At 35.8% G+C, this 26,848-nt stretch overlaps 1 protein-coding gene and 1 pseudogene across 17 annotated transcripts in view; both read right to left on the reverse strand.

Moving 5' to 3' along the window:
* The window catches only part of SPICE1 (spindle and centriole associated protein 1), a 58,735-nt gene extending 44,425 nt beyond the window's left edge, over positions 1-14,310 (reverse strand). The window contains exons 1-4 of one of the 17 annotated variants that reach the window (XR_005648765.1): positions 13,692-13,920; positions 6,287-6,385; positions 3,662-3,727; positions 259-402 (exon numbers count right to left, since the gene is read on the reverse strand). Coding sequence is in view for 16 of the 17 variants with exons in the window: in XM_039843023.1 (XP_039698957.1) it covers positions 259-402; positions 3,662-3,727; positions 6,287-6,385; positions 13,692-13,715 (333 nt within the window). In the remaining variant the exon portion in view is untranslated. Of the gene's footprint in view, positions 1-258; positions 403-3,661; positions 3,728-3,804; positions 3,856-6,286; positions 6,386-13,691; positions 13,924-14,081 lie in introns of those variants that run through there. The other 16 variants (XM_039843019.1, XM_039843015.1, XM_039843020.1 and 13 more) reach the window with 16 other exon arrangements.
* Positions 12,223-12,340, reverse strand: LOC120586855 (uncharacterized; annotated as a pseudogene).
* Positions 14,311-26,848: the final 12,538 nt, after the last annotated feature.

A 26,848-nucleotide genomic window follows, 5' to 3' on the forward strand; every position in this document is an offset into this window, starting at 1 on the left:
TCCCATTTTAAAGATAAGAAAATTCAGGCTGAGAAGTTATAACTTGTTAAAGGTCACATAGCTAGTAAGTTGTAGGGCAGGAATTCAAACCACGAAACTAGATTCTAAATGTCACTGCTGCATTTTTCCAAGTCCATGTGTAGATCATTGAATAAGGCTGCAGTCATTACTGGAATCTCTCCAAAATCAATCAGATTTGAGGGAAAAGAGAAATTATCTCTTGTCTTTCTAACTCTAAAAATAGCAGTTTAGCGTTACCTCCTTCATGATAGACAATCTCCTTTTCTCAAGATTAGAAATTTCCGGTTTCTGCTTCTTCCATTTTCTCTTCAAAGCTTTTTCTTGGAGTTCCCAGTGTACTAATGACCTATTCTTTGACTTGTGTATTTCATGACGACGTATCTATACAGAAAAAAAGACTATTAAAGAATGTGTCAGGAACAAAGAAATTGCCTTTCAGATGGTAGGACCACCAAATATACTTTCATCTTTTTTTATTTTTTCTGGTTCAACATATGTATATTTATTTATAGGCATAGCCAAAGTTTTCAGTCTTCTAAATTTTCAAAAAAGATGTAAAAAGTATCTAGAACTACTAGACCTAGCTAAAAGATGAAATGAAAAGTATATTAATTTCTATTTCCTTTGTACTAAACTATCCAATAAACTAGTATTTTTCAAAATATATGCTAGGACTCATTTAATGAGTTGTAAAAATCAATTCGTGGGTCAAAACCAATGTATTTTAAATAAAATAGAATAGAAAATAGAAAATATTTTGACACATTACACATAGTAAATTGTTTTATTAAATTGTTTTATGAAACTTTTCAGTTACCTATATGTGTACGTGTACTACACACACACACACACACACACACACACACACACACACACACACAACCTTAATGACTGAGCACAATGTAAAAGGTACAAAACTCACTGAGTCATCTTTGGCAAAGACACACCCATTACATGATACTCATACACCACCACCAAGGACTAACAATGCAGTGTTTTTACAGCCCTGCGATGGCTGCAGGTAGAGTGGGTCACTGGAGATGAGAAACTACAGGGAAGTAGAATTCCTGAAGCAGTAGCAGAGATATGAGCCACAGCTTAAGAGTTAAAGGAGAGGAGTTCGCTGAGGTAGCTAGAGAAAAAAAGCAAATACTGACTTTATTATTCAAAACTATGGATATGAACAAAATCTGTACGGCATTTGACAAAATTTACTGCTGAGTTTTCACCGTGTAAATAAGAAATCAGTTCATTAAGAGATTAAGAACTAAATACTATGTAAAACAATTCCGATTAGCAAAAATCAAATGAAGATGACATTTTTAAGACAACCAGGAAAACTTGAATGCGGATTGGGAATTAGGTAATGCCAAAAACTTACTACTTTTGTTAGATGTGATAATGGCATTGTGGCATTTGCATATGTAAGCAAATGTCTATACTTTTTAAAATAGAACCTGAATATGTAGGCACAAAATTATATGTTCTCTTGGACTTGCTTTAAAATGCTTCAGTGAAGTGAGAAAATACTATGATAAATGAAGCAATTATGTTAAATTTTAATAACATTTTATCTGAGTAAACAGTATATGGGAAAGTGCAGTATATGTCTGTGCTTTCACATGTTTGAAATTTTTCATAATTAAAAAAGAATTAAGTCAGTCGAGCATCATTATTATTCTCAACGAACATTTAATGAGTGCTTACCAGGATTAAGATTCCTAGATCCACAAAGACATGGAAGATATGGTTCCTATCCTTCAAAAGCACTTAATCTGCCCAGGAAGACTGGGCATATATATATAAAGATCAACGATATGCATTAGATGGCACATACTCAATGCCTTATACTGAGGTACTAAGTATAACAACAGTTCAGAAGAGATACCAAATGTTGGGCAGCTTCAAAAAGTAGAACTTCAAACTTACTACAAAGTTATAATCATCAAGAGTGTGGTACTGGCAAAAGGATAGACATATATCAGTGAAATAGAATTAAGAGTCCAAACTAAGAACAGTCTTTTTTAAAAATGGTGCTTGGCATACTGGATATCCATTTGCAAGAAAATGAAAGAGGAACCCTACTGCATACTATATACACTATTTAACTCAAAATGGATCAAACACCTAAGCATAAGAGCTAAAACTATAAAACTCTTAAAAGTAAATCTTTGTAAACCTTGTTAAATAATGGTTTCTTAGATATGATACTAAAAGTATAAATGACAAAAGAAAAAAATAAATTGGACTCCATCAAAATTAAAAATTTTTGTACTTCAAAGGGCATTATCAAGAAAGTAAAAAAACAACCAAAAGAATGGAAGAAAATATTTGCAATTCATATATCCCATAAGGAACTTGTATCCAGAATATATAAAGAACTCTTACGACAATAAAAACACAAATAATTCAATTTTAAAATGACTAAAAACTTTAAATAGACATTTCTCCAAAGAAGATACTACAACCAATAACGACCACTAAGCGCATGAAAAGATGTTCAACTGTTCAACATCATTAGTCATTAGAGAAATGCAAACCAAAACCACAATGAGATTCCACTTTACACTCACTAGGAGAACTAAAACCAAAAAGATGACAATAACAAGTGTTGGCAAAAGATGTGGAGAAACCGGAACTGTCATACATGCTAATGAGAATGTAAATGATGCAGCCACTTTGGAAAACAATTTGGCAGTTCCTCAGAAAGTTAAGTAATAGAAATATCATAGGACATAGTGATTCTACTCCCACGAATATACATAAAAGAACTGAGAACATATGTTCACACGAAAACTTGTACATAAATGTTCACAGCAGCATTATCCACATAGTCAAAAAGTGGAAACAACCCAAATGTCCAGAATAGGCATATTCATATATAAAGTAGATTAGTTGTTGCTAGAGATTTTTGGGGAGAGAGTGGGGGTGGGGCATAGGAAGTCACTGTTAATGGATTCAGAGTTTCTTTTGGGAGGGTGATGAAATGTTCTAAAATTAGAATGTGATGATGGTTGCTTAACTTTGTAAATATACTAAAAATCAATAAATTTTATACTTTAAAGAGTGGATTTTATGGTATGTTGAATTATATCACAATCAAGCTGTTTTTAAAAAAATAAAAACTATACTACAAACTTAAAAAATAAAGTAAGACTTGAACTAGGATAAGAAAGGAAAGTAAGATTTGGAGAGGTTGAGAAGAAGGTAGGGAAACTATTCCAAGTAAGAAAAATAGCATGAATTGGGGCTCAGATGTGGAAATATAGATGCCCTGGTTCAAGGAATAAATGACTACATTAACTAGACTAGTATGTTTGTGTCAGGAAGAAATAGTAAATAATGCTGAAAATATCTATAGATAGGAAAAGATGATAGATGTATACAGGGCAATACGGGACTAGAGAGATTTCAACTGTAAACCAAACCTATCTAATGAAATTCTAATACATGCTAATTAATATTCTTAGGTAAAATCAGGAAGTACAGAAGATATGTTTTATGATTTTATATAGACTTAAGCAAGATTAAATATAACTGAATGACTTCCAAGAAGTGCCTCTGGTTTCATTTCTAAAGGTTAGAAACCAAATATCAAATAAAATATTAAATAAATTTTAACTTTTGATAATAAACTTACCAGATCTTCAGGAGTTGCCCGATGAACTGTTAAATCATTCACAGTACTCTGCAAAAAAGAACTTTCCTTAAAAAAAAGAAAGGATTCTTACAAATATTAGTATTTAATGGGTGTTTTAAAATAAGATTTTAAAGTTTATTTACTTTTGAAATAGGAATCTTCATACACAGCTGATGGGACTGCAAACTGGTATAGCCACTATAGAAAACAGTATGGAGGTTCCTCAAAAAACTAAGAATTGATCTACCATATGATTCAGCAATCCCTCTACTGGGTATTTACTCCAATGACTTGAAAACTCATATCTATAAAGATATTTGTACACCAATGTTCACAGCAGCATTATTCACAGTAGCCAGGACAAGGAAGCAACCAAAATGCCCTATGATAGATGACTGGCAAAAGAAGTTGTGGTACATATATACAATGGAATATTACTCAGCTATAAGAAGAGATGTAATACTGCTATTTGCGACAACATGGATGGAACTCAAGATAATCATGCTAAGCGAAATAAGCCAGACAGAACAAGCTGAAAATCACATGATATCATCTATATGTGAGATATAAACCTAAAAGCAACAAAGGAACAGGACAAACAAACAGAGACTCATGGACATGGACTATAGACTAGTGGTACCAGAGGGTAGGGTATGCGGGGGGTAGGTAGATGGGGTAAAGGGGGTCAAAAAAGGGAGCAGGGGAAGGGTGAAGCAGGTAAAGGGGATCAAATATATGGTAGCTGAAGGAAACTGGACTTTGGGTGGTAAACACACAATAGAATATGTAGATGTCAAATGATAATGTACACCTGAAAATTATATAATTGTATTAATCAATGTTACCCCAATAAACTTAATTTAAAAAGATAGATAGATAGATAAATAGATAGATAGATAGATAGATAGATAGATAGACAGACAGACAGATAGTTAGATAGACAGATAGACAGATAAAGTTTATTCACTTTCTTTGTGTAATTTTCTTATAGGAAAAATTCTCTTTAGACTAAGTTAAAAAAAACTGTTTGAAATCAGTTTCAGTTTGTTTTTTTATGAAATTCATTTTCCTTTTTTCCAAAAGCCTTCTTTCATTAGTTCAAGCTTTCTGTACCTTTTTTTTACATGCCAGAAGGCTCTCAGTTAAAAGACTATATTTAATTAAGCATGCTACGCTCCAAAAAATATTTCTTTGAAGAGTTAAAGAGTTTGATTCATCACATTTTAGCAAGATAAAATTCCTATTTTAAATTGAAATAAAATTTTTTAATATTTTTACATAATATATATTTACATAATACATAAAACAAATGTATTTAAATTGAAATAATTGTAAATTGTTATTCAAACTTATTATCATACTTTTTTCACATTCTTCAGAAAGTTATATCATACCTATAAATAGATATTGTTCATATATGTGTATTTAGGTGTGAGTATGTACTGGATTTTAACGGCTGAAAATGAATTGAAAATCCTGGGATCAAAAAGTCTTTCTTTTCACGAACCAGTATTCTCAATTTCAACATTAATATGGATAATTTTTAGATGTCTTGTAGAAAATAACAAACTATTTTTAGGTCTCTTACCAAAAATAAAGACTAAATTCACCAAGCACGCATACATTATACTATAAAAACAATGAACAAAACAGGGTAGTATATAATTCAAATGAGTATTAGATAAATTTATTAATTTTCAAATTGTATTCAATGGAATAAAGCACTTCTAAAGATTCCTAAAAGATAAACTGTGATCACTATAGAGACGTTCAGTTTGTGATCATGCAAACACCTTAAGCATAGAACATAGCATAATAAAAGATGAAGTTTGTATAATGTATAATCTAAACACAGAGAAATCCCTGTCCCATTTCCAAAGGTCATCAGTTTGTCCAAGATAACTGGCTACGACAGTTGGTCGCAAATCTAAAAGTCCCTGAGATCCAAATTAGTCCCTGACTAGTTACTCCTAAAAACAGGAAGTACAGGCACCTAAAGTCTCCTGCTCCAAACCCAAATACTGGGCTGCAAAAGATAAAAATGCCCTTAGTTAATACCAGGCAGCATTCAGGGTAGAAGCCAGGGATCATGTCCCAAGTACTTGAGACTTGTTTAGTATCTTAAGACAATCTTTGTACTGAAGTAACCAGCTTTTGGAGGTGAGCAACAAACAATGTGAGGGGTAAGAGAGCAAGGATCACCCAATTTTTCAGCCAAAAATGCCACTCATATGATTATGGTATCACTGGTTGCTATGGGCAAATCTAAAAAAGAACCACAAAGATCCAGACATCAGAGACACTGGTTGTAGTTAGAGTGGCCTTAAAGCAGTGAGTTCTCAAAGTAGAGTTGGGGGAAGCGGGGGAGGTGCTTTTAAAACACATTCCCCATCCCCTCAAGATTCCAGTTCCTCAAAAGAAATAGAGGTTACAGCCTGGACACATGTATTCTAAAAACAACTCCGCCAAAAATTCTGCTCTTTCCTCCAAGACCTAGGCTGTAATATGCCCAGAAACCCATCCCACTCTATTACATGCTGAGCCCCACTGAGAGCACCATGCTGAGTGACGAGCGCCATTCCTCCAGAGTAATGTTACATTGCTTATCATCCCACCTAGACTTACATCCCATTCTTGCTTCACTGGTGATTTCTTCTTCTTTACTTTCAGGGCTTTCCTTCCTCCTCCCCGGGGACAGTAACGGTTCACTCTGACAAATGACATCTAGGAGTAATAATATATCAAAATTTTAAAATATAAGAAAAACTAGTAATTAAGCATCACCAGAGAGGGAAAAAGAGATCTAGGAAAATAAATTTTAAAACATGAGAAGAAAATTTTAAGCATAATAAAAGGAATAGGCTACCAAAAGACTTGGTTCTTTCACTTCACAATTAATAGAAAATTGATACTGATAACCATGATAAAAGAGGTTTCAAAGCAATAACTTGTACATATTTGCTTAATTAAAAACTCTAGGAATGCAGAGCACCAGGACAGTAATCAAAAACTTTTTCATCAATTATATAAATTCACAATTAATAGAAAAAATGTCAGTCATATGCTAACAGTATGAATACAAGAGGAGGAGGCCAAAAGAGAACTGGAGTTCTTTTTTAAGTATTCTAACATTCAAATCACTACCAGATACTCATGTCCCTACCTTAAATAAAGGTAGCTAAATTTTAGAGAACAAATGAGTTACAACACCATTTCTAGTCTATTTTTCACATAATACTAAATAGAAGTGATTATTAACACTAAACAAGAATTTGAAAACTGCCAACATTTGTTCAGCACTCTTAAAATAGGAATGCTAAAGACACTGGACTAAACATTACACAAAATTAGAAAAAGACTCAGTCCCTGAACACTAGGATTTTACAAGACTTATATATATAGCTTTTAAAAAGCAACACATATACATGACTCCTATTCTAGAACATCTTTATACACCTAATCACAGAACTTTCAAGCTGACTCCCTTACTCCAAAATTATCATAAAACAAAGACTCCAGTATTTTCTTTAAGTACATATTTTTAAAAATCATTTAGTCTACTGTAATAAAGATGCCTAAATCCAAGTGTTTCTCAAGTGTGTACCCTCAATCCTCTTTGCTTTCTGTCCTATCTCACTCTTACCAAATTTACTCTTTAAACACAGTATCTAATTTCAGGGTTTACAATGCACCAAAGGAGATAAATCATATACGACTTAGAAAATAACACAAGTTTTATGATGGTGCCAGTGATGGTAGTGATGATGGTGATGATGATGACAATGGCGATGGTAATGATGGCATTAGCTAACATATACTAAGTGCTTTCTACAGGTACTGTTCTAAACTCTTCCCACATATTACCCACTTTAATCCTCACGATAACCTCATGAAATATTTACTATTTATTACTCGTTTTGAAGATAAGAAATCTAAGGGACAGAGAGTTAGCCAAATGTGAAGGTCATGCTGTAGGTGTAAATAAATACCATTTTAAAAATATGAAATGAAAAAGAAGTCCAAAACAAACTACATTTATGGTCAGTTTATATTCAACAAGAATTCCAAGAAGCAATTCAATGGGGGAAAGAACAGCCTTTTCAATAAATGGTGCTGGAACAACTGGATATCCTTTTGAATAAGAATGAGGTAGGACCTCTAACTTAAACGTAAGAGCTAAAAGTAGAAAAGACCTAAAAGAAAATATAAACATTAATCGTCATGAACCTTGGGTTAAGCAATGGTTTCTTAGACATGACACAAGCAACTGATGAAAAAATAAATTGGGACTCCTTCAAAATTAAAAACTTCTGTGATTTAAAGTACATCATCAAGAAAGTAAAAAGACATCCAAAGAATGAGAGGAAATATTTGCAAATCATATATCTCATAAGGAACTTGTATCCCAAATATATAAAGAACTCTTAAAACTCAACGATAAAAACACAAATAATCTATTTTTTAAAGGGCTAAGAAATCTGAATAGACATCTCTCCAAAAAAAAGATACTTCAAAGAGCCAATACATACATGAAAAGATGTTCAAACATCATTTGTCATTAAGGAAATGCAAATCAAAACCATAATGAGATACCACCTCATACCAATAGAATGTTTATATAATGAAAAAGATGAAAATCACAAGCATTGGTGAGAATTTAAAGAAACTGTAATCCTCATATACTGCTACTGGAAATGTAAAATAGTGTAGCCTCTTTGGAAAACAGTTCGGCAATTCTTGAAAAAGTTAAACACAGAGTTACCATGTGAACCAACAATTCTAGTCCTAGGTAAATACCCAAGAGAATTGAAAACATATGTCCATGCAAAAACTTGTACATGAATGTTATAGCAGCATTATTCTTAATAGACAAAAAATGGAAACATCTAAAATGTCCACCAACTGATGAATGGATAAATAAAATATGGTATACCTATACAATGGAATATTATTTGGCAATATAAGGAATGAAGTACTGATATATGCTATAACATGGATCAACCCTGAAAATATTACACTAAGAGGAAAAAGCCAGAAACCAAAGGCCATATATTGTATGATTCCATTTATAAGAAATATCCAGGAAAGACAAATCCATAGAGACATAAAGCAGATTAGTGACTGGCAGGGTCTGGAGGGAGGAGGGAATGGAGAGTGACTGATAATGGACATGGAATTTCTTTTTGGGGTGGTGAAAATGTTCTACAATTAGATAGTGGTGATGATGGCACAACTCTGTAAATATACTAGCCCCCCCTTCTCCAAAAGGAATACATTTCAAGACTCCCAGTGGCTACTTGAAACCATGGTCAGTACTGAACCCTTATACATACTTTTCCTATACATACATATATATGATAAAGTTTAATTTATAAATTAGGCATGGTAAGAGATTAACAACTATAATAATAAAATAGAACAATTAATATACTGTAATAAAAGTTATGTGAATGTGATCTCTCCCCAAAATTATCTGTAGTTTTCCATTTAATATTTTCGGACTATAGTTGATCGTGGGTAACTGAAACCCAGAAAGCAAAACCATGGATTAGGGGAGACTATTGTATACTAAAAACCTATTGTATACTTTAGAGAGGTAAATTTCATGGTATGTGAGTTATATCTCAATTAGCTGTTATAAAAAAAATGAAAAAATATAACAATTGTTTAGAAAAAAGCTTTCTAATGTATCTTTAACCACTTAGATCTTTACTCTGCAGAAACAGAAAAATCAAAATGTCAGTAAATCTATTTGGTGAATTATGCACTATTAAAATTATATTAAAGAATATCAATAACAGGAAAATACATAAAAATTTAAGTGTAAAAAGTTGAATACAGAACTCTGTGTATAGTATATTCCCAATGATTCAATATACATAATTAATAAACACTTATCTGTGCTAAGAGCTTCACATTTAATCCCACAACCCTATGAAACATGTACTTTCTTCAGATAACAGTGGTTAAGAGAAAAGTCTGAAACCAGACAGTCTGGGTTTACATCCCAGCTTTGCCACTAAGTAGAAAATGGAACTAATTAAATATATAAGGTGCTTAGAACCCTTGTCTAGCACATACTAAATTGTGTATAAGGATTAATGATGACGATGTCAGTAACAACAACTATTAACCTCCTTTCCCAAATGAGGAAATGGGGCTTAGAGACATTAAGTATATTGCTCAAAGTCACACAAATAATAATGGACAGAGCTGGGAACTGACACTCAAAACCAAGTCTGACTGACTAAATATAATGCACTTCTAAAAAACATTACTAGTATTGAGTTATCTCTGGTCAGTTCTATATTTTCTAAACTTTCTATAATAAGCCTGGGTTACACATAAAATAATTCATTTCAAGTTACATTATTTAAAATATACTTATTCAGAGGCTGAAATTCCACCAGCCTCAATTCTGAAAAATCAACCAAGAATGTGAAGTATGCAAAAGCAGTTAAAAGGCTCATATACTTGTTTCCTTCATTGATGAGGCTATCAATAAAACAATATCAAAAATTTATGAAAATCAGTATTTTTTATCATAGCTATTTGTATACCAATGGTGACTTCTGATGGTAAATACAGTGTATCCAAACAAAAATGCTTTTCTTAAGCAAAGTGATAAGAAAATTAATATAAACAATTGACCAAATACATGAGTACTATTTGGGTGAATCTGAAGTTATCAACATGCACATAAGAAAATGTAACAAACAAAAACAGTAGTTAAACTAAGGTATATACTATGGTCTGAATGTGTCCTTCCAAATTCCTATGTTGAATCCCAACCCCCAAAGATGATGGATGGTCTTAGGAGGTGAGGCCTTTGAGAAGTGGAGCCTTTGGGAGGCTGGGCCCTCATGAATGGGATTAGTGTTCTATGAAAGAGGCTCTAGAGAGATCCCTGTCCCTTTCACTATGGAAGAGACAGCAAGAAGGTGCCAGCTATGAACCAGGAAGAACATGATCATGCTGGCACCTTGATCATAGATTTCCCAGCCTCCTGAACTGTGAGAAATCTATTCGTTGTTTATAAACTACCCAGTCTCTAGTATTTTGTTATAACAGCCCAAATGGACTAAGAGAGTAAACGACTGTTGCTATTTTATTTTTCCACTTCACTTTGGCCCAGCAAAGCTGGGATGACCCTCAATGAGTCGTGCCACTGTATAATCCCTTAACCTTGAGTTCAGGCAGGACCTGTGACTGGTTTGGCAGGGGCAGGGGGTGGGGTGGGGGGTATATTTTTTCTTATAATTTGTTTTATCCAACAAAATAAGTCAAATGTGAGGAGATGTCATTCATGTGATTACGTTATATTATACAAGTCGTACAAAGCAGCAAGAGATTCTCTCCTGCTGGCCTTGAAGAAACAAACTGCCATGTTGTTTATGACTGCCTATGAAGAGGGCCATGTGGCAGGAAACTCAGAGAACTGTGGGTAGCCTCCAGCAGAAAGTCAGTAAAAGGCCGAGATTCCTCAGTCAGACAGCCACAGAGAAATGAATTTTGCCAACAACCCGAGTGAGGTAAGCCTGGCAGCAGACTTTTACCAAGTTGAGCCTCCAGATGAGAATACAAACCACCAACACCTCAGTCACAGCTTTGTGAGACCTTAAGCACAGTCCCCAGCTAAACCACATCCAAACTCCTGACCCACAGAAATTATGAGATATAAATGAGTATTGTTTTAAGCCACTAAGTTTATGGTGATTTGTTTTACAGCACAGGAAACTAACAGACTGACCAACTCTAAATTTCAACCTGTTTACAGTAAGATCACAAAGGTATAATTAAGCTGCTATTCCATCTCTGGACTGCCCTTCACCAACAAGAGAGGCATACTTCCTGAAAGAGAGGCATACTTCAGCACTTTTGTTTACTAAGTCCCAGTAACACTTCAAGCTTCTATAACATGAGGACCATCTTTGCACTGAGAAGTGTTCTCTTCATCACCAATAATGGTGACCACATTTTTCTTAACCAAGGATCAGACTTTGTGATCTTAACAAAGGGACTGTGTACCACTTATAGAAACCAGATATAAAGGAGCTATAGTTTACATGCTGGCATGTGAGACTATAGAGATATTCTGATGGTATAAAGTGCTAAGGAGTCTAATAATAAAATCAGCACAGCCTAGAAAATCTAGGCCTGTTTAGAGAAAATCTAAAATACTAATAGCTTCCTAATTGCTAAAATTATTGGTCCCTTCTTATTTCTCAGGCCTTTCCAGCTCTACAGACTCCCACTCCTGGAAGTCTCCTCTCCTTTGGTTTCCATGATACTCTTTCTTCTGGTTTCTCCCCTAGTCTTTTCTCCTTTTGTTTGCAGCCTCTATTGGTCCCTGCTCCATACCATCTAATCAAGGATCTTTACCCAGTTCATCCCAGTGCCCCTGTATTTTCACTGGACACCCCCTCTCTTTATCCTATAATTGTTTGGGGTTTTAATTTTTTTATTTTTTTATTTTTTAAGCGAGGCAACCCTTGGTTGACCTCACAGATTGCAAGGACCTTGTCAGTTTACAATCTCTTTTTTTTATTTTTATTTTTTTACACCTACAGCACCTGGTCTTCATGGTAGTCTACCATCCAAGTACTACCCAGGTCCAACCCTGCTCAGCTTCCGAGATCAGACGGGATCAGGCTTATTCAGGGTAGCATGGCTGTAGACTATAATTGTTTTTGAGTCTACCACATGCCAGACACCAGCAGGACACTGGAGATAAAACAGGAAACAAATCTAATACGGTGCCAGCTCCCCTGGAGCTCACTTTCTAGATTACCAAGAACTTCAGATCCTCTCACCAACGGGGAGTTCACATTCTCCCTCACTGATCTCATCCACTCCCTTGAGTAAAGTTATAAATGCACTGAGTACACAAACTGTGAAAGGAGTTCCAAATTAAGGATTCACGCCTTTCTTCAAAACATCAACAGTTCATTTCCAACTGCCTTCTGTATACATCCCCCAAATATCTCAAATACAGCAGTCAAAATACAGCTTATTACCTATGCCCCTCTCCCTGCCAGCCTCTAGTTCTTGATATATAATTGGCTTGTTCAGTAAATGTCTGCTGAATTCAGCTGAACTTATAGAATTACCATGCTTCTAGTTGCTCCAGTTTAAAACCTTCTTGTATCATAGCCAGATACCAGAAGCTATTCATTCTTTCTCGAAAATACCTCTCATCTGTGCCCTCCTCATCTCTACTACTCATGTTTTTTCTGGGCTTTCATTATTTCTCCTGGTCTGCCTTTCACTCATGCACTCACTCACTTCATCATTCATATTATTTCAACAAATATTTTGAAAGCACATGCCAAAAGCAAGGCACCAGATACAGCAAGAAAGAACAGTCCGCAGAGCTTAGAGTTTATGGGATAACACTTAAACGAGTAATTGCAATAATAGCATATCGTAGGAAGTGAATTCAGTGTCGTTGAAATACCTAACTCACTCTACATAGCTAGAAAAGGCCACTTTCTCCCTCGAATTCCCTCAAAAAATGTTTAAGCAGAGGGCTAAACTATGAATAAAAGTTAGAAGTGGGGGAAAGAATGCTGGGTGTGGAGCAGGGATTTACAAAGTGTGTGAGTTCAGTTTGACTAACAAAGATTTGAGAAGATGAGAAGCTAGAATGAGGATTTTTTAAAAAGCAGAGGCCAGATCATGGCCTTGTGGCCACAGCAACTTGAACACTATCCTAAAAACCTACTGGAAGCCACTGAAGGATTTTAAGCAAAGAGTTATGATGGGATTTAGAAAATCCACTCTGGCTAGTGGAAAACTGATCAAGGAGAAACAAGGCCTCTTTCCAAACACTGTCAATCCTACCCAAATAAAGGGCTAAAGTACAGCTCAAAAGATTTTAATAGCTCCTCCCTGCAAAATGGATTCCAACTCAGCTTAGCACTCAGATACTCTCTTCCCGTCCCCTTCTCCCCGGTGTGGCCAAGCTGACTTTTCTTTCCAGTCTTTTCTCCTCACACCTCTCCCACACATCCTAACACAAAGCTCTCACCTTTACCTTCATATATAGTTCCATTCTTTACGCTCTGCTTGGAACACCCTTTCAGACTTTCATCCCCACCTCCACGGCGTTAGTTCCGACTCGCTCCTCAAAACTCATTCAAGCGGCCCCTCCTCAAAACCCTTTCCTAACCAGATATCCAATCGACTTAAATGACCCTCTCTGTCGCCGAGTGCGCTTGGTAGTCGTACTCCCACTAGACTGTAACTCCTTGTAAATTCTATACAGAAGTACCCGAAAGCGGTGCACTGGCTCCCACTCGGGGTGCTCCTAGAGGGCACGCGCTAGACACAAACACACCCAGGTAACGCATCTTGACACGCAAATACACTCTCAAAACACAGAGTCGCAGGCGCGCTGTCTGTAGTAAGGATCCTCTACCCAGGTGCTTGGATCCCGAGGGAACAGAAAGACGCCGTCACCTTTCCCCCCGCGCTGCAGCACGAACAATAAGGCTTGGTGGGGCTACAGGACTCTGCCGGGTCAGTACAACCTGCCTTGCCGTTTTCCGACTGTTGCCTCCACCACGACTAAAAACCTCAGGTTTCAGAACTGCTGGGCCCGCCACAGGCTAACGTAGACCACCGCTTCCGGGATGTTGCCTAGGTTACCGGAGCCCCGCCCCACTCCCCTGCGTATTTCCGGGAGGCCAGTGCGCAGGCGTCCCCCAAAGTCTGGCATGGGCTGTGGGACTCAAAGGTTCTTGTGTGTTTTACCTTCGTTCTGTGTACCTGGTACAGGGTTCCAGGCAAAGATTTTGAGGGTAGGCATGTAGCATTACCAGTTTCTCGTAAATTATCTAAAGGAAAGATATTACTCTGTACACCAAGCTTCACATATCACACTTACTTGCTTTCACCTCTATTTATTTTTAAATGTTTATTACCACCTATCAATGTACCAGAGACTATGCTAGGTTCAATGGAGTCTAAAAACAGGTAAGGTCCTTGTCCAGAGGAAGCTAACTGCATAGTAGCAAACAGCTATCAATGACACGAATGTGTCATTAAAACTGTGACAAGTGCTAAGAAGTAGGCATACTGACTAAACACTAAGCTTATAGGAATATTTGAAATGTATTTTGGAAAAGCTGGAAAGCAGGGATGAGTAAGCTACCATGGAAAGGTAGAACACCCCTACAAAGAGAGCCTCATGCAAAAGTGTGTGGCAAGTGCCAGGGATGGGGAAAAGTCCACTATGTCAGGAGTTCAGAGAACAGTGGGAGCTTGGTGTAAGAGAGGCTGCCCTAAGAGGCTGGACTCAGGACAGGCATAGCTAGGTAGGCAATTTTAAGTACTTTAAGGTTTCGTTCAAAAACAGAGTTAATTTGCTCTAATAAGACTTCTTTTAGCCTCCGGTTTTCTACTGTGAAGACACATCCATATATGGATCAGCATACACCTATTCAACACCTAGATGCAAAAAATTAAGGAAGTTTGATGTAAATATAGTAAATGGTCAATCAATACAATCATCCTCTACATACATCTCCAACTCCCTGTCTCCCTCTGAGTTACTGTAACATTTGGCAAAACCATAATCCTGGCACTCCCAATACTGTACTTTCTAAGTGCCTGCACCTTTGGAGCAGAAACTGGAAGAAGAAAAACACTCCTGCAGGCTTTAAGTTCATGATTACTAATTTTAAGTGAGCCCCTAAAGACACCTAAAGACCATATTATGGTTTTGTGCTCCATTGATTCTCCTACCCTCCTAGATGACAACTTTATACCTTCTCACATGCCCAAAATATCTTCCTCTGTGCTCAGTCTCAACCAGTGACCTTGCTTTCTACTTCGCTGACAACATTGAAGCAATCTAAAAAGAACTTCCATAAGTTCTCATCACGAATTCAATCATCCTACCTGCATTTTTACCCAGAAACCTGCCTTTCAGAAGCTCAACAAAACCCAAACACAAGGAAAATAAAGAACATTACATCAGCGTATATAGTAATCTAGAAGGCAGCAGGAAAAGAAGACCAAATATGAGATAAATTGACTTCCATTAAAAAAGCTATAGAGATAGGTCTGTTGAGGGTAGAATACTGTAAACGACACTCATTCATATGGTCACCAGGACTCAGAGCCAACTAAACGGTATGTAATACACACACACACACACACACACACACACAAAAATCAAATTGTTCATAATCAGTGATAAAGAAAAAATCTTAAAAACAGCAGAAAAGTAAAAACATTTCAGAGGAACAAATCTAAGGACATCATATTTCTCATTAGGAACACTGCAAACAAAAAGACAGTAGAACATCTTAAATGTATCGAAAGAAAAAAAACTATTAACCTTGAATTCTATATCTGTCAAAAATATTTTTAAAATGAGGATGAAATAAATGTTTCTACATATAACTGATAGAATTTATCACCAGCAGATCTTCACTATGAGAAAAATGTTAAAGTAGGTACTTCTAGAAGAAAAATATCAAATAGAAATCTGGATCTACACAATGAAGAACACTGAAATAGCTACAGGGATAAATACATGACTATTTCTCTTATTATTTAAATCTCTTTAAAAGATAATTGACTATTTAAACATATAATAAAAATGTATTTTGAGGTTTATAATATATGTAAAAGTAAAATGCATGGCAATAATAGCATAAAGGCCAGAGGAGAGAAATGGAAGTATATTATTGGAAAGTTCTTATACTACCCCTGATGCATTATAATATTGCTTGAAGGTAGACTGTGATAAGTTAAAGATGTATACTATAAACCCTAAAGTCATCACTAAAATAATAAGAGTTATAGCTAAAAGAGATGATATCTCTTAAAAGAGATATTACAAGAGATTAAAAATAATCGATTAATCTAAAAGTAGCCAAAAAGGGTGCAAAAAGGGCAACATGATAGATGAGAAAAATAGAAAACTAACAGCAAAATGATATATTCATATTAATTATTCATTAAACACCGAACGAAAAGGCAGAGTTTGTCAGGTTGTGTTTTTTAAATTGCTGCCTATAAGAAAAAAAAAATACATTAAATATAAAAACATGAGTAAATTTGAAGTATAAGGATGGAAAAAGACATCATGCTAACACCAGCTAGAGTGGCTTTATCTATATTAGATAAAGTATATTTCAGAGCAAAATATATTACTGAAATAAAGATCATTTTATAATGGTAATGGGGATATTAAATAAAAGTACATAACCATCTTAAACACTTATGCACTTAATAAGAAGGTTTCAAACTAAATGAAGCAAAAACCGATAAAATTTCAATATGAAATAAAAAGTCTACAATTATAGTCAGAAACTTCATTGCCTCTCCCTGAATAATTTATAATATAAGCAGGCAAAAATTTAGCAAGGTTATAATAGACTTGAACAACACTATTGTTCATCTTGACCTGATTGACATTTATAGAATACTAGTCACAACCAGTAAGAACACACATGCATCTCAAGCAAATACACAACTTATAGCAGGAGGGACAATAATCTTGACCATAAAACAAGTTTCAATGAATTCAAAAAGATTCAAGTCATCATAAGTATGTCCTCTGACCACGATGTAATTAAATTAAAAATCAATAGCATAACAATTCTTGGCAAATACCTCAAAATTTGGGGAAAAATAATATACTTCTAAATAAGCCATTAATCAAACAAGAATTCAAAATAGAATGTATTTTGAACTCATTAAAAACAAAAATACAGCATATCAAAATTTGCGAGATGTAACCGAGAATAGTACTTCAAGAGAAACTTACAGCACTAAACACCTATATTAGAAAAGAAGGTCTCAAATCAATGACCTTGGCTTCTACCTTCAGTAATTAAAGAAGAGCAAATTAATATCAAAGAAAGAGAAAATAAATAATGAAGATTAAAGCTGAATCAATAAAACAATAAAGCAAAAGTTATAGAGAAAACCAATGAAACTAAAAGCTGAATCTTTGAGAAGATTAATTCAATTGATAAACCTCTAAATAAGTTGATCAGGGAAAATTTACATGTAAATTACCAGTATCAGAAATGATAGTTGATAGGTTCTACAGATACTAAAAGAATAATATAATATTTTGAACAACTTTATGGCAATAAATTTGACTGCATAGATAAAACAAACTAATTCCATGAAAGACAAAAATTACCAAAGCTTTCTCAAGAAAAAAAAAATGGATAACTTGAATAGCCCTATCAATAGTAAAGAAATTAACACTGCAGTAAAAAAAAAATTAATAAATTTTTAAAAATCTTTCCACAAACACTCCCCTCCCGCCCAAAAAACAAACAAACAAAATAAACAAACAAAAATGCACAACAGGCCCAGATGGCTTCACTAGTGAATTCTACCAAACATTTGGGGACAAAATATCACCAATTCCACACAAATACTTTGAAAACAATTAAGGAGGGAATACTTCTTGACTTACTCTATGAGAACAGAATTACCCTGATACCTAAACCAGAGAGAGGCATTACCAGAAAAGAAAACTACAGACCAATATCCCACATGAATATAGATAGAAAAATTCTTACCAAAATTTTAGCAAAACTCATTTAGCAAAGTAATCATGTTGAGTGAAAGAAGTCAAAAAAAAAGAAGAGTACATACTGCGTGAGTCTATTTATATAAGACTCTAGTAAATAAAAACTGACATAGTGACAGAAAACAAACCAGTCATTGCTTGGGAATGGACAAGAAGCAAAGAGGAAGTAGAAGAGAGATTTAAAGGAGCAAGGAAATTTTAGAGAATGATGGACATATAGGTAATGGTTTCGTGGTGTGTATGTATGACACAGATGATATGTATGTTTTAAATATGTGGGATTTGTTATGTGTCGATTATACCTCAAGAAAGCTATTTATTTAGGTCTCTCTAAATGGTTTAAATATAAGCCAGATATATTCCCCAAACCATAAGATGTCCTGCTTCTATTTAGCTCACCTCCATCTTGTCCATCCCAACTTCTAATCAGAGTATTTCTGAAGCCTTCCCTTTATTTCGCTATAAGTATTTTCCACATCCTTCCTGTTTTTGAGTTTCTACCAAATCTAAGTGATGGTGGCTCAAATGCTTCCTATATCAAACTCTGAATAAATAGTCTCTGTTTATTCTCATGTCATACATAACTATTGTTTCCATAACTACTTATATTTTTATGATATTGATTTTTCTTAATATTGGAAAGATTCTCCTTGAGTACTACAATGAGATGAATCATACTTTTTGTATTTTTTAATTTTTAAAATGCAAAAGTACCTAAACTTGGATATAAATCATATGGATCTCTGGTTGGTCGTGAGAGACAAAAAAATAGGGGAACTGTCAGTTATAACCAAATCATGGCTGTTCTGGGCTGATTGTTTGCAGATGTTATGATTTGGCTTCCTGGACTGATTGCTGCAGAGACTGTGGGTCAAATTCTATTGCTATGTATGGTCTAGCCATTGTGTGTTTGAATATTCAGTCTCTCAGTCCCTCATTTTGGTCATTCTCCCACTTGTAAGAATTTGATAATTCAAGAAAGGCTAGAGATCCACATCTTCACCGTTCGAGATATCTAGTTGTCCCCATAATCAACTGTATTATAAGATCTTCTCGACCTTTTTTATTGTTACATCATCATGGCAATCATCTGACAAAAACAGGTACACAAAAGCATTTAAGACTCTAAATAGAATAGAAAGGACCAAAATTATGGCCATTATAACAAAAACAATGACAATTAATATTCTCTACGAGATATTTCAGAACCAGGAACCCCAATTGCTCAACCCAGTCCTAGAGAATAAACCTCATAAGACATGAGGATCAAATTTACAGGATCAAGAAGCTTTTTACCTAAGACAATGCATAGCTTATTTTACTGTGCCTGTTTTATTAATCCAATAAGTAGTACAGATACCACCATGTCTAGCAAACAAGAAATAAAGAGGATTGTCTACCATTGTTCACATCAATGACTTAAGACTGATCTGTATTCCATCTAGAGCTGAGGTGATATTAACAATTTCTTTCAAAGTTAATAAGTTTCTTATAGTCTTTTCTGTTTGTGTAATTTTCACCATTGAGAAGACTGGTCTGATTGTTAGGATAAACAAAGAATCAGTAACTCCTCCAGATAGAGTACCTGAGCAGTAAAGGGTGCCTCCTTAAGGAGCTTGTATCTGAGTCAGAATTTCCATCCTTGGTGGTTTATAGAATTAGAGTTTCTGTGTATAAATAAGTCTTGGAATACTATTACTAAAGTGTATGAAATGTTAGTCTGAGGCAAACAAGACCATGTGTCCTGCCTGCAAAGAAAGTAGTAACCTGTAGGGGCACATGGAGATCCTTAAAAAAGATGTTGATCAAAATCTGAAGAAACAAGGCTGTACATATTTGGATTTCTATTAGCCTCTTGCAGGTAGCAAAGTATTTGGCCTATCACCCTACAAAGGTTGTTGAATTTAAATTGAGAATTGCTTGGGGTCTGATAAATAGATTGTAATAATTGTACTTTTTCTGAGAGAAGGAAAACTAGCAAAATCATAGGTTAATGTGTTTCAGTTCACTTGTTCATGTAGGTGCAAGTGGAACCACCACTGGCTATAATTCCCTATGATTTCATTTGATGAGTGTGGAATAGTCTAGAGGTTTTTATAGTGAGGATCCAATGATAGATGGCATATCCAACAGTTAGTGAGATTGAGGGCAGAGGCGACTATTTGGGATAACCTATGAATGGTGTTGGAATGAGTATGTTTTGACCTAACAATTACAATAAAAAAGGGGGAGAAAGAGAAAAAAGGCCATTAAGGATAGAAAACACTAGTGGTTTACATTAAATGAGAAGGAGAATGCTAAGAAATAAGCAAGTCAAAAACAAAACAGGAATCTCGTCCCATGTATTAGGTGGAAGCTGTCAGTTATCTGAGACCATGTGTTTGTTCCAAAGGTCTTAGATCCAAAGACAGGCTGCTTCTAGAGGATCTCTGAGAATCCTCAACATTTTGGTCTCCTATTGGAGTAGCCTGCCAGTTGTATAGAATTCTGAGTTGTTTCTTTAGTTGTAAACGTGAAATCAAAGACTGATTTCCTGAAGTTTCACTAATTTGTTTCTTGTTAATAGTACCTGATAAGATTTCTTCCAATGACGTTTGAGAGCAATTTTACCCAATGTCTCTTCCAATAGCTGAAGTTTCTTGGCCGATAATTATCAGGAGTCTATTTAAGTAGTATTATGGGAAACTGGCCTTAACTTGTTCATGATAGAACTAGGTATAGTATGTGACTCCCTTTTTTGCATGCAGCAGAGAAGAGTCTAATATCAGGGTAAATTTTCTAAATATTTGGGCCTTCTGATTAAGTTCATAAAGATATAACTGATGTGTCTCTAAGGGAATGGATCATATGGCCATATGAACTAGTCTGAGTACCTTTTGCCAAGAGAACTCAAGGATTTCTGAAAGTTTTGCTAATTTTAATTTAAGGACACTATTAATTCTTTCACCTTTCTAGAAGTTTGTGAGAGGTGAGGACAGGACAGTTTTTGAGAAGGGGTAATGTTTTACAAAGTTCTTTTATAGTGCCTTGGTCACTGGATATGAAAGTTGACATATCCCAGGTTGGAAACACAAAATCAAACAGCTTTTTAGAGACTGAAAGGAATATTCGGCAAAGATTTTCAGCAAATAAATGCTTCAACCCTAAAAATAAACAAATCTCATGGTGAGTGGGAGCTGTACAAAATTCACTTGAAGTTGTCCAAGGGGTCCTTGAGGCTTTGATACCTGGCCATGCCTCATCTTTTCAGTTTTTCCAGGATTATGTTCACAGGTAAAAGATGACCCAAAAATAATCTCAGCTATCTTTTTAAAGTTTCTTCATCAATGTCAATTCAAGATAGTAAGCAAAAGTCCTTATCATGACAAGTGTTTTCATGGAGAAATTCAGCTAATATCCACTTAAAATCATCTGGTGCCACCAAATGGATATCTTGAGAGTGCCAAGCATTACCTGAGTGAAGGATACGCCACATTTTTTCCATACTTCCTTTTCAAATCAGGGGCTAAATGTGGATATTTGATAGTAGCCTCTTTGACTTAGTCCAGAGACTTATCCTTTGGGGGTTAAGTATCATAACCTTATAACATAACTGTGGTTAAGGCTACTTATTTGGCAAAATGATCTGTTAGAGCATTTCTTTTAACTTCCATATTATCTCTAGTGGCATGGACCTCAGTCTTTACAATAGTCATCTCACTGGGAAGCAGAAGTGCATCTAAAAATTCCTTAACTTGCTGTCCACTTTTGATGGTGGGGTTCCACCAGAGGCAAGAAAACCTTTTTGTTTCCAAAGCTCAGGTACTACTCCAGAGTATACCTGCCATCTGTATATGTGTTTACTCTCTGGTCTTTGGCTAGTCGACAAGCTCTAATAAGTAGGGCAAATTCTGCCATCTGGACTGATTTTACCTCAGGCAGAGGACTATCTTTTAGAGGGGTTAGATTAGTGATCACATTACAGATAGACATAATTTCTAGTTTCCTTTTTGAAGTATGATCCATCAACAAACATTAGGTCAAAATTCTCAATGTGAATCCCTAATAAAGCTGAGCAGTACAGAAAGTTCCCTAACTGAAGTAAGATAATCATGAGGTTCCCTTCTTCCAGTAAGGGCAGGAGAGTGGCAGGGTTCAGGGGTTGTGGCAATTAATAGTAATGTGAGAGGAAAAGAAATTCACAAGAAGTTAATAAACTGACTGAAAGTGCTGTATGTTCTTAGTCAGTAGTCAAGTCTGTATTGCATGAGGAACCATAAGGGCAAGCAGGGAGCCTACAATGAATTCAGCAGAAGCATCGACAAGTTTTGCAGTGGCAGTATTGCCCTGGGACAAGGGGTATCAGCCTTTACTGGATCAAGGGTGAGGCTACAGTAAGTGATGGGTGTTTGATGGTTTTCATGAAGCTGAGTTAAAACCCCAAGGTCTGTTCAGGATACTCATGCACAAATAAACAAAAGAGTTTTTTGTTGTTAGGGAGCAGGCTGTTGAAGAGCCTTCTTCAGATTATATATGGCTTGTTTAATACTTGGGCTTCCAAAAGAAAGTAGTTCTCACTGAAGACTTAGCCATTTCATAAAAAGATGTCACAATCTCAGATAAATTTGCACCCATTGTCTGAACTATTAAGTTAGACATAGACATCATCTCTATTGTAGTTACATCAGGAGTCCAGGATAAGTTTGAATAGTCTATAGCCTGTCATAAGAGAATGTTTTCCCCTCCTTAAATAGATCATGACTTAAATTATGAACTATGTTTTGGCAAAATTATAATTTATCTTTTTTGAAGTCGTATGCCCCTCGTATGCTGCTAAGGCTGAGAGCAAGTAAATGGAATCTTTTTTTATAGGTTTCTCTGTACAAAGTAGAATATTGTCCATATCTTATATCAGAATTGAACCACAAGAGAAATACAGATCTTTTAGTTCTTGATAAAAGACCTAGGAAAAATAGGAGGGGGCTTCAGCGAACTCTTATGGCCTAGCTGTTCACGTATAGTATTGTCTTCTCATTTGAGGCAAAAAGATGTTTACTGTCTTGGTATAGGGACACACCAAGAAAGGCAGAGCAATAATCCACAATAGGGAAGCAGGTGTTTTGGAGAAGAACTGATGATGGTATTTAGTATTAGGTACTAATGGAAAGGGAGGAATACAATTGTATCGATGTCCCTGATATCTTGAATAAATCAATATCCTTGCCCATTTGATTTATTTACTGGCAGGACAGGAATGTTACAAGGGTTAGTGCAGGTTATGAAAAGGCCTTTAGATATAAGACCCTTGACTATAGATTTGAGGCTTTTCTTTGTTCTAGTGTCTGTCTTTGAGAAAGTTTGGATAACAGTTTGGTAGAATCTATCTGAACTTTAATAAAGTTCCACTTATTTTTCCTTCGTCACTGGGAATTTTAGCCTCTAGAAGGTCAGGTATAGTGTCGAGATCTTCATCTGGAGTATACATCGAGTACAGTGGAGAAAAAAGGTTTATATAAAGCAGACGCAACTTGATTATGAATAATGTAGACAAGTCCTCTGAAATCTCAATAAATAGTCCCTCTGGTGTGCATTTAATATTACAGTTCCATTTGCAAAGTATATCTCTCCCTAATAAATTTGTAGGGGTGATATCACAGAGCAGGAAGGAATGTTTTTCAGTCAAAGATCCAAGGGTTGTAGTTAAGGACTAAGAGATAAGGAGAAATCTGTGAGTTATTTGAAATACCTACCTCTCCTGTGCTATGTTTACTCCAAGGAAGAGATTGAGCAAAGATAGAATGGCTTAAAGGATTAGTATTGTTAGAAGGTATCTTTTAGTTTATCTCAGAATCTCCTATAGTTTCATCTTTTTATTTGTTTGCATGATTAAATTACATATCAATTAACTTTTATTGGAAATGTTTTAGGTGTGGCTTTCAGGAGACTTTGACCTATTTTCTGGCCTTTTTTGACCCTGTGGCTTTCTGTGCAAAGAGGAGTCAGATCCCTCTCCAGATCGGTCCAATCGGTTTTTGTCATCCAAAATTTAGCATCTGTGGTTCTGAACAACATATGTACAAATTGATACAGATCAGGTAACCCTGGGTCATATGCGCCCAAATAATTCAAAATTGTTCTATGAATATTTGCTGGTCTTGCTTGGGTTTAGGGAAGTCCTTCATTACACTTAATTTAACTCAAGTCCAAGGTTTAAATTCTACAGTTGCTTGCAATCCTGGCTCATGGGAGGGATGGATCCTTAGAGGAAACTGGCATTTGGGGTTTTTAGGAGAGTTTTGGGGAAAAGGAGGAGATGTAGAAGGAGAGAGATCAGAAGGATAAAGGGGAAAAAGAAGAAATGGCTGCAGGGAAGCAACTGGAGGACAGGACGGGGAGGACTTACTATGGAAATGAGTCTAAGTTGTTGTTTAAGTTTGCCAAATTGCTCGTTAGCTTTAACCAAAGAATCTTTTAGTGAAGTAATTTTGAACAGAATTTAATCAGAAGGGCTCTGCAAACCAATCAAAAAATGCTGCCCATTGGGTCTGAGAAATCTTATTCTCTTTCTTTTTAAAGGCCCTCTCCAGTGAACGATTTTGTTCAAGTCCAGTGTTCCACACAGTGGCCATTGAAGGCCCAGATTATACTTGGTGAAGTTATGTCATTTGAAACATAGGGGCAAGAATTAGAATTGTAATGAGTAGACAGACATAAAAGAAGCAGGAGTTTTTCTGGAAGGAAGAGAGGAATTGGACTTAGCTGGCCCCATAAGAGCTGGCAACAGTCAGTTGAAAGGCATACTTGTTTACTTTTTGTTGAGCTCCCAACTGGTAGTAGCTGCCTCCAAAGGCAGACCCAACAATTTTCACCTCCAGGCAGGTGGAAGACTAAAGAGAATGCTCTCTGTGAATCAAAGTCAAACTCTCAGGATGAAAAATTGAGATAACCTTATCTGGTTTTATTGGTGACCCAAAGCAAAGTTTAACCTGAAGAATACCAGTCCAGTGAGTCCAGCTCAAACAAAAGCCTTAAAGGGCCTATGCCTGTGTTCTACTCTGTGATAACACTTTTAGACATAACATGAATTAGAAGCAGAAAAGAGAACAAAAAAGAATGAAAAGGGATAGTCTGATTTCACTAAAAATGCCAAACAAAGAGGAACCAGTAACAAAACCTGGTATCTAACTGAGACTAGATAGCCAAAGAACTCAAAAGCAAAGAGCAGAGTTCACACCCAGTGCTGACTTACCATGTCAACACATACTGCAAGTGGTAAGCACAAGATGCCTGGGTGGGTACCACACTGAGCTGAAGGTTGAGGTCCATGGTGACCATAGAGTAGACACTATCTTGGTGGAACCTTTAGGAAAACTAGGGAAATAAACAAAGACTGCCCAAATGAAAACAAACAGAGGGTACGTATTCAGAGCTTGCTCTAGCAAGCCTCCATTACTTGTGTTTGGCAGAGACTAAAAAGCAGGCGGGGGACTGGGAAAGCTTTGTAGTGAAAAAAAAGGAGGTTTTTAAAAATGCTCTGATTAGATCTTGGTGACACAAGGAAGCTAGAGACAGGCTAACTAGAAGCAGGGCTTTTTATAGTTTGGAGAGCATATTTGTCTTTCTTTGATCTTGTAATGGAAATAGGGGCAAAAATTGGGGAAGTTGGCAATCACTGACCAAGTCCTGACTGTACTAGACCATTTACTTTAGAGACTGTGGTTTTGGTTTCCTGGACTGGTTGTGAGTCAGAGGTCTATTGTCACATATGGTCTAGCCATTGTCCGTATATTCAGTCTCTCACAGTGGAAGCTTTGCATTGTAGATATTTTTTAAATTGATAATATTTTATTCTTTAGCTGTCGAACTAACTAGAAGTCCTACAATAGTTGGTCATGTAATGTTTTAAACTGTCTAATACATTTGTTAAGGGTGGAAATTTTTCAAGTGAGCCAACTAGCTAAATCAGCTACAGGGAAGAAATATCTTTAGATACCAGAAGTTGTCCTACTTGCTTGTGTGTGGTTTAGGAAGTGTATTGTATAAGATATGAAGATGGCCAATGTCTGCTTCTGTAATCCATTTACTTGTTAATTAAGGGTGTTGTTCCGGGCAAAGATATGCTAACAGCCAAATTCCACTTCTGTAATCTGCTTGCTTGTTCAGGAGACCACCAGGATATGGTCTTACGCTTTATCAGCTGCCTCCTCTAAAGGCTCGGGGCTGATCTCCTCTAGCCCTGCATGGCAGAGAGACAGTCGCCTGCCGGCTAATAAAGGCTCATAATTAATCTCAATTGGCTCCGTGGGTCTCAGAATTGTTCGCGCCATAACACACTTTCAAATACATTCTTCCCCTCTTTCATCCTTACAGCAGTCTTGTGATCCTGGGAGGTTAATTACCTAAAGTCATTCATTGGATTTGGGCTAGAATTAGGATTAGATCATAGTATAGAATGATTTGTAGTATATTATTCAAATTGTCTGGTATAGATATCATCTATACTGGCTTTAAAATATTTTGGGTTCTATACTATGATAAAGGATCTATTCCAATTGTTTCTAAGTTCATTGCTTAAAGGCATGATAAAGACTTAAAGGGTCTAAAGGGTCGTAGCTCTCTTCAAATACCTACAAGGCTGGGAA

This window comes from Pteropus medius, unplaced genomic scaffold (genome assembly GCF_902729225.1).
Source record: "Pteropus medius unplaced genomic scaffold, Ma_sr-lr_union100, whole genome shotgun sequence".
Taxonomy (NCBI): Eukaryota; Metazoa; Chordata; class Mammalia; order Chiroptera; family Pteropodidae; genus Pteropus; species Pteropus medius.